The 11,606-nt window shown below is 43.1% G+C and overlaps 2 protein-coding genes and 1 pseudogene across 2 annotated transcripts; 1 reads left to right on the top strand and 2 right to left on the bottom strand.

Moving 5' to 3' along the window:
* Positions 1-121: 121 nt before the first annotated feature.
* LOC116194619 (G-type lectin S-receptor-like serine/threonine-protein kinase SD2-5) lies at positions 122-3,012 on the top strand. Its single transcript, XM_031523470.1, has 2 exons — positions 122-668; positions 787-3,012. The coding sequence occupies exons 1-2, from the start codon at positions 206-208 to the stop codon at positions 2,850-2,852; spliced, it is 2,529 nt and encodes an 842-aa protein (XP_031379330.1). The 5' UTR covers positions 122-205; the 3' UTR covers positions 2,853-3,012.
* Positions 3,013-3,641: 629 nt separating this feature from the next.
* Positions 3,642-6,348, bottom strand: LOC116194007 (annotated as a pseudogene).
* A 2,128-nt stretch (positions 6,349-8,476) lies between these two features.
* LOC116194136 (G-type lectin S-receptor-like serine/threonine-protein kinase SD2-5) lies at positions 8,477-11,530 on the bottom strand. Its single transcript, XM_031522869.1, has 2 exons — positions 10,737-11,530; positions 8,477-10,388 (listed from the first exon to the last, which is right to left on the bottom strand). The coding sequence occupies exons 1-2, from the start codon at positions 11,320-11,322 to the stop codon at positions 8,659-8,661; spliced, it is 2,316 nt and encodes a 771-aa protein (XP_031378729.1). The 5' UTR covers positions 11,323-11,530; the 3' UTR covers positions 8,477-8,658.
* Positions 11,531-11,606: the final 76 nt, after the last annotated feature.

Here is an 11,606-nt window from a genome sequence, read left to right as displayed (position 1 = left end):
GGCCAAAGTCGACTTGAAGTTAACAAATCACAAAGAGCAAAAACATATAAAAGTTGTTATAGTTGCTCATGTTTGTTGGAAGGAAGCATTAAACAAGGAAATACCATGTTTCCTTCAACATCAGTCACATCATAACCAAAACCTGCCCTGTTTCTTGTTCTGGCTCTTCTTGTCCTTCTTCACATGCTTTCATTGATCTCTAATCATGTCTACAGGCAAGAAAAATCTCTCTCTCTGCAGCTCATTTCTTCAACTTCTCCTTCCCTTCCTGTTGACTTCCTCCTTCCTCTGTCCAACTGATGCCCAACCTTTCGATTACCCAACTGCAAGCCTGTCCACAACATGGAAGAACAGTGCCACTGCCAATCACTCCGTGGGATTCGACGACGGATCCACTGTCAGGGCAGTCCTCCTCAGGGGAACTTTCGGGCCGAAATACGCCTGCGGGTTCTACTGCAATGGAGCCTGCGATACTTACCTCTTTTCCATCTTCATTGTCCGGACAAACAGCGTCTCTTTCATCGTTGTACCGGGGTTACCGCAGGTGGTTTGGTCTGCTAATAGGGATTTCCCAGTTAAGATCAACTCGACATTGGAGCTCACATCAAGGGGAGATTTGGTTCTCAAGGATGCTGACGGGACTATAGCTTGGTCCACCAACACTTCAGGTAGATTGTTTCTCAGCCTACTTACTCGCTGGAGCTTTTCAAAATTGGTTTTCCAGTTTCATTTCTGCAAAAAAGTCAGGTGGCAAGGAAATAGATGAGCTGATATTTGCCCTTACAGATAAATCTGTTGCTGGCTTGAACTTAACAGAAGCGGGCAATCTTGTGCTGTTTGATGAAAACAATGCAACGATTTGGCAGTCATTTGATCATCCAACAGACTCATTGGTGCCCGGACAAAGACTATTAATAGGCCAGAAACTGACTCCCAGTGTTTCCTCCAGGAATTGGACTGAATTTGGTATGCTTTCATTTGGCTTTACTGCATCAGGCTTGTATGGTCTCGTAGGGACTAACCCCCCTGAGGTCTATTACCAATTTGATTACATTCAGGTGACTAGCCATGACATGGGTTATGCTGAATACATGAATGGAAGCTTAGCATTATTCGTGAATTCTGAGCTGAACAAAACCATGGTTAAGATTCCCTCTGCAATGTCTGCCCAGTACATGAGGCTTGGTTCTGATGGGCACTTGAGAGTTTACGAGTGGAGCCAAAATTCGGGTACATGGGAACAAGTAGCTGATCTTTTAACTGGGTATTTAGGGGATTGTGGTTATCCTACAGCTTGTGGGAGTTACAGCATTTGCTCGAATGGGCAGTGCTCTTGTCCTGTCACAGGTAGTGGCACGGTCTATTTCCAGCAAATTAATAGCAGGCAGCCAAATCTTGGGTGCTCTGAAGTCACCCCATTGTCCTGTTCGGAATCTCAGAATCATAGTTTAATTGAGCTCCAAGACGTTAACTACTTCATCTTCAATTCGGGTCTTCAAAGCACTGACCCAGAAAGTTGTAAACTAGACTGTGAAAAGAATTGTTCGTGCAAAGCTGCTATTTTTCGTTACTGGTCAAACTCCTCTGCTGGTTTTTGCTACTTACTATCCAAAGTGTTCTCACTGATGAACAATGATCCGCAGAAGACACGTGTTAACTCTACTGCTTACATTAAAGTTCAGAACGTGCCTCCCGCACCTAGTCCAATTGGAAAGAAAAGCCAGCTTCCTGTTATAATAGGGTCAAGCCTCGGTGCCTTATTTGTTGTGGTTCTTTTGGTTGGAGTCGTGATTTGGAAGACAAGAAAAGTTGATGATGAGGAGGAGATTTATCTAGATCAAGTACCTGGGATGCCCACTCGGTTCTCGTATGAGATATTACAAGCCACGACAGAGAATTTCAGCAAGAAACTTGGTGCAGGTGGTTTTGGCTCTGTATTTGAAGGTACCTTGATTGATGGCACGAAAATTGCAGTGAAACAACTGGAAGGTTTGGGCCAGATCAAGAAATCATTTCTAGCAGAAGTCGAGACCATTGGGAGCATCCACCATGTCAACTTGGTGAGATTAGTTGGATTTTGTGCCGAAAAAATGCACAGGCTTCTTGTTTACGAGTTTATGGCTAATGGATCTCTGGATAGATGGATCTACCAGAAGAACAGTGAGCTCGTGCTTGAATGGCAGCAGAGGAAGAAGATCATCCTAGACATAGCAAAGGGACTAAACTATCTCCATGAAGATTGCCGGCAGAAGATCATCCATCTCGACATTAAGCCCCAGAATATCCTTCTCGATGAGAATTTCAATGCAAAAGTTTCCGACTTTGGACTGTCAAAGCTGATTGATAGGGACCAGAGCCAAGTCATGACGACCATGAGGGGAACTCCTGGCTATTTAGCACCGGAGTGGTTATTAAGTGCTGCGATCACAGAAAAAGTGGATGTTTACAGCTTCGGGGTTGTGATATTGGAAATCGTGTGTGGAAGGAAAGTTTTTGATAGCTCCTTGAACGAGGAAGATATGCCATTACTGAATCTTTTCAAGAGAAAAGCAGAAGAACAGCGACTTCTCGATATAGTCGACAAGTGCAGCGAGGACATGCAATTTCATGGCCCTGATGCAGTCAACATGATGAGGGTCGCTGCTTGGTGTCTGCAAGCTGACTTTGCGAAGAGACCATCCATGTCAACAGTCGTAAAGGTGTTAGAGGGGGTTATGGATGTGAAAGTTGACCTCGACTATAACTTCTTCAATCTGTCGTGGGCGAAAGCACCTGTTGAAGTTGGTCGAAGGGAGAGTGAGTTTCGTGCCACAACTCCATTGTTACCGTCAGTTCTTTCTGGGCCCCGATGAGACTTTGGGATACTGTTAATAAATTATATGCTTTGAGTAGAGGGCTTTTAGTTAAGCTTACTTTTTACCACATTCTGCAGAATTATAGCATTTTCTGCAACCATAAGGCTTTCGTTTTGAAACATTCTTCTTTTCCTTTTCTATTGATCATTTCCTTACATTTTCTTGTACCCTTTCTGGAATCATAGTCTCCTTTTGTGTGGGCAAATAGAGTAAATTGTCTCTATTTGTTGATAGAAATTATTTTTTCCATAGTGAAAGAAGAGGCAGTCCAATGATCAAGGTAAATTGTGAAGTCCCATAGGAGAAATTAATGCCATCTCAAACCACCTGTGCTTTAATTCTACGATCCTTAAAATATTCCGACTCTTACCTCTGAGAAGTGGTTCGAAATTGTAATCTGTTGTCGATTTATGTGGAGCTGAAAAACATGTTGCTGTGTATGGGAAAGGCAGTTGCTATTACCCAACCATATGCGGTAGTGGGTTTCGTTCATGGTTGAAAGTAAGGACTCAGAAAGATTAATATCATCAATTGACAAACAAAAGGTTGATTTGGCAAAACGATGTTCCGTAAAAAGACATAAATGGAGGAAGAAGACTTGGACGGGATCCAAGTTTGAGCTCAGAATTAACAAATCCCAAAATGAAAGAAAGCTACAGATGGAATCATGGAAGTTGTTCAAGTTGCCGTGTTTATTCTTTTTTTTCTTAGGAATGGAAGCATTAAGCAACAAAGAGCAATGCTTCTGTTAAGAATCAAACACCTTCAAGGTCCAAAAATATCAAACCATTTAAATGGGAAACTCAGATATCATGCCTTTAAAGTACCAATTTATTTTGACAGTAAAGTCTACAAAGCCAATGGAAAAGGAAACAGAAAATGCAAATTTTACGGTTGCAATGCCGCATCATCCTTCACAAGTAACACAGTGAGGAGATTTTATCAATATGGCAAGACTCACCGAGGGCTGGACAAGATCGGAGGCAACAATGTCGCAGTGACACCAATTGTGTTCTTTTTGCCGCTAACTAACAGAATGGGTCCAGAAGTTATAGTCAAGATCATCTTCTACTCCAATAGCTCCCTTTAACTCCCTAATGACTGTAGACATGGACAGCCTCCGTGTATAGTCGGCTTGCAGGCACCACGTAGCGAGCTTCATTATAGTCACAGCTTCCACTTCACACAACTGCAGGTCAACCAGACGCTTATCGACCATCTCAAAAAACCAATCCTTTTCTGCCTTCCTCTTAAGAAGATTCAGTAAATTCCTGTCTTCCTCATCCTGGGAGCTGTCGAAAAGTTTCTGAGTGCCGACAATCTCCAGTTTCTGACTTTCTCAGAGATCACACAGCTTAGCCACTCGGGGGCCAAATAGCCAGGTGTTCCTCTCACTGTGGTGATGACTTGGCTCTCATCCCTGTCGAGCAGCTTCGACAATCCAAAATCACAGAGCTTCGCATTGAAATTCTCGTCGAGGAGGATGTTCTGGGGCTTAATATCGAGGTGGATTATCTTCTGCCTGCACTCCTTATGGAGGTAATTTAGCCACTTTGCTATGTCGAGGATGATCTTCTTCCTTTGTTGCCAACTGAGCATGACTTCGTGGGTTTAAAAATCCATTTCTCAAAAGATCCATTAGCCATGTACTCGTAAATGAGAAAGGCCTGTGTGATTTCTCAGCGCAAAATCCCACCAGCCTCACCGAGTTGACATGATGGATGCTGCCAATGGACTTGACCTCCGCTAAAAATGAGCTGTTGATTTGTCCTAAACCTTGAAGATGCTTCACCGCGACTCTCATGCCATCAGTAAGAGTTCCCTCGAAGACACAGCCAAATCCTCCTACTCCATGCTTCTTGCTGAAGTTCTCTGTCAAGGCTTTGAGGTCATGGTAAGAGAATTTAGAGGGCATTCCTGGCACTTGATCTAGATAATCTTCATCCTCTGCCTCGTTATCACTTTTCTTCTTCTGAATAATGAAAACTAGAACCCCTACTAGAATTATCAAAGAGCCTATGCTGGATCCTCATACTACCAAAAGTCGATTTTCCTTTCTCTTGGGACTACTCGCAAAGACTTGATTTGGGATGCTTTGAACTTTGACATAAGCGATGGAACTATTTTTAGTCTCCTCTATGTCTCTGTTCATTAGGGAGAACACCTCATACTGTAAGGAGCATTTCATATAATCGTCAACTGTAGCGTAGAAGAAGGCAGCCTTGCAGGAGCAATTCTTTGCACATGCCTCTTTACAACTTATTGCAGTTACATTTTGGAAACTCCAACCAAAATCGAAATAGGCCACACCAGGTAGCTCGAGAAAGCTAACATTCCGGAAAGCTCCACAAGACAAGGGTAAAATCTCTGAGCAACCGACTCCAGGGTTTCTATCACTTATTTGCTTGAAATATGCAGTTTGGTTGCTCGATGCAGGACACCTGCACTGTCTGTTTGAGCAGATTCTGTATCTCCCACAAACAAAAGGATAACCACAATCTCCAACTATCTCTGTCATCAGATCGACGGTTTCTGTCCACTCAAAAGCCTCTCTTTTCCACTGATATACTCTCAAATGCCAGTGAGAGCTGAACTTCATGTATTGCACAGGTCTTGACGTTACAATGGAAATTACAGAAAATTTACATTCGATGGATCCGGTGGTCATGGAGATCACTAAGCTATCATTTAGATACTGAAGATAGGTTATATCTGTAGTTAAATAACAATAGTTGTTATAAGGATGAAGAGGTGGAGAGGACCGGGAATCTATGCCAGTTACGTTATATTGATAGCACAGTTGTGGAGAGTCAGTTAATACGAGACCAAAGAGCCCTTCTACGGTCAGAGAAAACAAAAGCAACCGAAATTCAGAGAGATTTGTTCTGGAAACACTAAAAGAGTCTGTTTCTGACCGGGTGCCAGTTTCTGTCCCACAAGCAGTGAGACTGTCGGGTGATCGAACGATTCCCAAACAGATATTATTCTTATCAATCAGCACAAGATTGCCTGGTCCCGTCAAGTTCATGCCTGCCACGGACTTACCAGAAGTGTTGGTTGACCAGACAACAGTCCTATCAGCATCCTTCAGCACCAAATCCCCACCTGACTCAAGCTCCAAGGTTGAGTTCATTTTCACAGGAGAGTTCCAGTTAGGAGACCACACGAGCTGTGGGGTACAACCAGCAGCGGGGGTGCTAGTCAAGCCGTAATCATAGCATGGCAGGATGAAAACGGGGAGGAAGTAATCTCCAGAGATCTGGGTTTCCATGCCATAGAAGCCAAAGCCGTAAGTCTCCATGTGCAGTACTGGCAGCAGAAAAGACCCATCCGTGAACCACTCTGCACAAGTGGAACCGTTGCTGAGGGTCCAGCTAGTGGAAAGACTAGCGGTTGCCATGGACTGATCGAACTGTTCTTCGCCTCCGACAGAGGAAGAGGAAAGACAAGCTATCAGAACTAGATGAAGTTCGAGATCTGGACAGAATCTCATTCTTCCGCCTTGGAACGTGATAGTCTTCATCAATCACAAAATTCTGGGATGAGGTGGGTCGGGACTTGTAACTCATTGAAGAATCTCATATATATAGATATATATAAACTCAGTCCTTCGGGTTCTTGCTAGCTAGTGCCAGGAAATTTCTGCCTATTAAAGATGATTAAAAGACTTCTTTACGACTAGTGGTGACCCATCTCTGACGGAGGATGACTGCTTTAAATGTGAAAATAGATCCGAGCAAGTCGTTTGGTATCTAAAGACTCACTATGGCTTTAAGTTCTAAAGTGAGCAACACATAGGCAGTTATCTTCATGGAAATGACGACCCATCATGATTTCATCATCTGAACCTTTTTCTCAGTAAGTACTAATAGTTAATCTGATTATTAGGCCAGCCATTACCACATTTTTTCTCACTCTGTCGATACAGACCACCTTCGAGCAGCAGACAGATGGGTGGGAAGCAAATCGGCAAAAGACATTCTAGTTGGTGAACATTCTAGTGTCACGTGCTCACCATCAATACTGCGTCAGAAATATCCGTTAAATTGACATAGAAGTGATCATATACTATACGTGCTACGAAACTCATGATTTAAATTTTTTTTCATACAAAATAAAAAGGTCGTCTTTACTACAAAAAAAAAAAGTGGTGGTTTTGAAATGATAAAATGAGAAAAAGTAATACTTTTTCAGGTTATATAACTCCATGGACTTCTATGCCAAGCCCACCAGCAATGGATGACCCCTTGAGAAGTTCAATTCCATGGCTTTTTCCCATTGAAGTCTCACGTCAACGAGCTGGGCTAAGAAACTCACGTAAAGTTCAAAAAATGATGAGAACTCTGTGGCCCAAGCCCATTCATAAATTTCATAAATTATAATTTCACTCTTTTTTCTTTTTTTTTGCTTGGAAAGGTAATTGAAAATTTAAGTTCATTCAGAAGATTAGATCAAAGCATAAATAGTAATGGACACGCACCGGGATGATTAAATAAGTGCAAGGTTACTATGTACAGTATTTCTCAATCCACTAAGGAAAGTTCTGTTTTCCAATCCGTCCATATATTAATAATAGGGAAAAAGACAAAAATCCCCATTGTCGTTTAAGATCGGGACAAATCGCACCATATTCTTTTGTTTGGGACAATTAGCCCCCTGTGATTTGCTCCATTAGACATAAGGGTTACGGCGTTATTTTTTTCATTTTCAATCCTCGATCTTTAGCATTTTAATCATTTTGGTCCTAAATCATTTTCTTTTATAATTCCTATCCTCAACTTTTCATTTTATTTCATTTTAGTCCTATAACGAAAAATTGAAGAGGGAGGGGGTCGGGATCACCGATTCGGCATCCTTTGTGGGTGCCCCCTATCGGCGGCCCCGACCCCGAATCAATTGGGGACTCCAACTCGGGGTCCCCGGTCGATTCGGGGTCGGAGCCTCCAATCGACGACCCCGACCCTCCACTGAGGTAGCCGACGTCCTCTGTGGGTGCCGGCGCCCTCGGTGGAGGGGTCTGAGTCGCCAATTGGCGGCCCCAACCCTTTCCCCCTTCGATTTTTCGTTATAGGACTAAAATGAAACAAAATGAAAAGTTGGGGATATGAGTGATAAAAGAAAAATATTTATGATCAAAATGATTAAAAAACTAAAGATTGAAGGCTGAAAATGGAAAAAAAAAATTAACTTCGTAACCTCCTATGTCGAACGGAGCAAACTACAGGGGGCTAATTGTCCCAAATAAAAGAGAAGGGTGCGATTTGTCCCGATTTCAAACTGCAATGGGGTTTTGTCTTTTCCTCAAAAAAGTTAAATCAAATTAAGTATTGAAAAATTAATTTAAACATTTAATTGATGTTTCAAGCACCACTGAACATTCAACCAAGATTTCCAAGGACATCAGCCCCATCGAGGACGAAGTCTTCATCGGGTATGCATGAGTCTAGTCGTTTCAAAGATTAGTAGATCATTTTCTGGGCAAGGTTATCTATTCAGATTCATTTCAATTAATTACTTAACCTAATCAAGTATCTGGATGTAGTGTCAGCATATAGAGCACTAATATCGGGCAGCTCTCCCGATAAATCAATCCACACCAGATATGAATCAGTTGTGATGCGTGACATCAAAAACTATCGAACCATTAAAATGGGAAACCTCACAAATCACACCTTCAAAAAAGGTAAATAGGATAGTTTACAACGACAATCGCAAAGGAAACAGAAATAATGACTTACAGTTGCAATGATGCATCATCCTTTATAAGTTATCCAGAGAGGACATTTAATCAATATGTCGAGATTCACCGAGGGCCAGACAAAACCGAAGGCAACAATTGAGCAGTGACACCAGATGTGTTCGCCTTGCTGCGAACTCTTACAGAATGGGTCCAGAAGTTATAGTCAAGATCATCTTCTACTTCAATAGCTCCCTCTAACACCTTAATGATAGTAGACATGGATGGCCTCCTTGTGTACTCAGCTTGTAGGCAACATGCAGCGAGCTTCATTATAGTCACGGCTTCCACTTCACACAACTGTTGGTCAACCGCATCCTTATCGACCATCTCCAGGAACCGATCCTCTTTTGCCTTCCTCTTAAGAAGATTCAGTAGATTCCTGTCTTCCTCATCCTGGGAGCTGTCGAAAAGTTTTCGACCGCACACAGTCTCCAGTATTACTACTCCGAAGCTGTACACATCCACTTTCTCAGTAATCACAGAGCTCAGCCACTCAGGGGCCAAATAGCCGGGAGTTCCTCTCATTGTCGTTACGACTTGGCTCTCATCCCTGTCGACCAGCTTCGACAATCCAAAATCAGAGACCTTCGCGTTATAGTTCTCGTCCAAGAGGATGTTTTGGGGCTTGATATCGAGGTGGATTATCTTCTGCCTACACTCCTCAAGGAGATAATTCAGCCCCTTTGCTATGTCGAGGATGATCTTCTTCCTTTGTTGCCAACTGAGCACGACTTCATTGGTTTTAAAAATCCATTTCTCCAGAGATCCATTAGCCATGTACTCATAAATGAGAAGCCTGTGTGATTTCTCAGAGCAAAATCCCACCAGCCTTACCAAGTTGATATGATGGATGCTGCCAATGGACTTGACCTCTGCTAAAAATGAGTTCTTGATGTGTCCTAAACCTTGAAGATGCTTCACTGCGACTCTCATGCCATCAGTAAGAGTTCCTTCAAAGACAGAGCCGAATCCCCCTTCCCCAAGCTTCTTGCCGAAGTTCCCTGTCAAGGCTTTGAGGTCATCGTAAGAGAATCTAGAGGGCATTCCTGGCACTTGATCTAGATATTCTTCATCCTCTCCCTTATTAGCACGTTTCTTCTTCTGAACAAATGAAACCACAACCCCAACTAGAATTATAACAGCACCTATGCAGGATCCTAGTATAACCAAAAGCCGATTTGCATGTCCCAGTGGCCGGTGGCTTGTGTTCTTCTTGGGACTACTCGCAAGGACTTGATTTGGAATGCCCTGGACCTTAATGTAAGCGATGGAACTATATCCAGCCTTTTCAATGTCATTATCCATTAACGAGAACACCTCGTACAGTAAAGAGCAGTAAGAATACTTGTCACTGTCCGTCTCAGGGTGAAAAATGGCAGCTTTGCAGGAACAATTTTTTGCACATGCCTCTTTACAAATCTCTCCTGTTACATTCTGGAGACTCCAACCAGAATCGAAATATGTGATGCCACGTAGCTCGAGAAAGCTATTGTTCTGGGAAGCTCCACAAGACAAGGGTGAAATTTCTGAGCAACCGAGTTCGGGGTGCTTATCACTCATCGGCTTGAAATATACATTTTGGTTGCTTGATGGAGGACACCTGCACTGTCTTCTGTTTGAGCAGATTCCATATCTCCCGCAAACAAAAGGATAGCCACATTCTCCAACCCGCTCTGTCATCAGATCGACCGCTTCTATCCACTCATCAGCCAGCCACTGATATACTCTCAAATGCCCGTCTGAGCAGAACTTCATGTATTGCCCGGATATTGTCCTTGGGATGGAAATTGAATCTATTTCAGATATGACAGAATCCGATGAGAACGCTAAGCTACCATTAAGAAACCAAAGACCGCTTAAATTAAAGTCTGTAGGGTAAATTTTATTATAGTACACTTGGGAAGGGTTAGTTTCCACAAGAGCAAAGAGTCCCTCTCTGGTCAGGGAAAGTGAAAGCAACTGAGATTCGGAGAGATTTGTGGTGGAAACATTCGGAGTCAATTTCTGACCCACTGCCAGTGTCTGTCCCACAAGCAGTGAGTCTGTTGGGTGATCAAACGATTGCCAAACAAAGAAATTAATCTCGTCAAACAGCACAAGATTGCCTAGTTCCGTCAAGTTCATGCCTTCCACGGACTTACCAGAAGTGTTGGTTGACCAGACGACGGTCCTATCAGCATCCTTCAACACCAAATCTCCACCCGAGTCGAGCTCCAAGGTTGAGCCCATCTCCACGGGAGAGTTCCGGTTAGGAGACCACACAAGCTGTGGGGTACAACCAGGACCAGGGGTGCTAGTCAAGTCATAATCATAGCATGGCAGGATGAAAACGGCGAGGAAGTAATTTCCAGGGATCTCGACTTTCATATAGAAGCCAAAGCCATAAATCTCCATGTGCAGTATCGGCAGCAGAAAAGACCCATCATTGAACCACTCTGCATGAGCGGAACTCTTGCTGAGTGTCCAGCTAGTGGAAAGACCTGCAGTCGCAGTGGACTGATCGAACTGTTCTTGGCCTCCGACCAAAGAATAGGAAAGGCAAGCTACCCCAATTAGACGAAGGCCGAAATCCCGACAGAAACTCGTTCTCCTGCCTTTGAACATAATAGCCTCTTTCGATCTGAAATTTTGGTATAAGCTGGTTGGCTGGGACTTGTAATTCATGAAAGACTCAAAGGATAAACTCAGCCCTTCCAGGTCCTGCTGTACCAGGAAAATTTCTGCCATTAAAGATGATCAAAGACTTCTCTACAACTGGTGACCCGTCTCAGACGGAAGCATTGACTTAACTCATGGCTCTGTTCCTAGGTCAAGCTGTCTCCAACTGCTCTAAATGCGAATATGTATCTAAGGAAAGTGTTGGTAACTAAAGCACAAGGATTTAAGTTCTCCAGGTTTGCAACAAATAGGAGGTCATCTTCATGGAAATGACGACCCATCATGATTTCCTGTGAACCTTGTCTCAGTAATTACTAGTAGTTAAGCCGATAATCAGAGCCATCCATTACCAG

Source organism: Punica granatum, chromosome 2 (assembly GCF_007655135.1).
Source record: "Punica granatum isolate Tunisia-2019 chromosome 2, ASM765513v2, whole genome shotgun sequence".
NCBI lineage: Eukaryota > Viridiplantae > Streptophyta > Magnoliopsida > Myrtales > Lythraceae > Punica > Punica granatum.
Note: the sequence above shows the minus strand (reverse complement) of the source record. Positions and strands in the feature narration are given on the sequence as shown.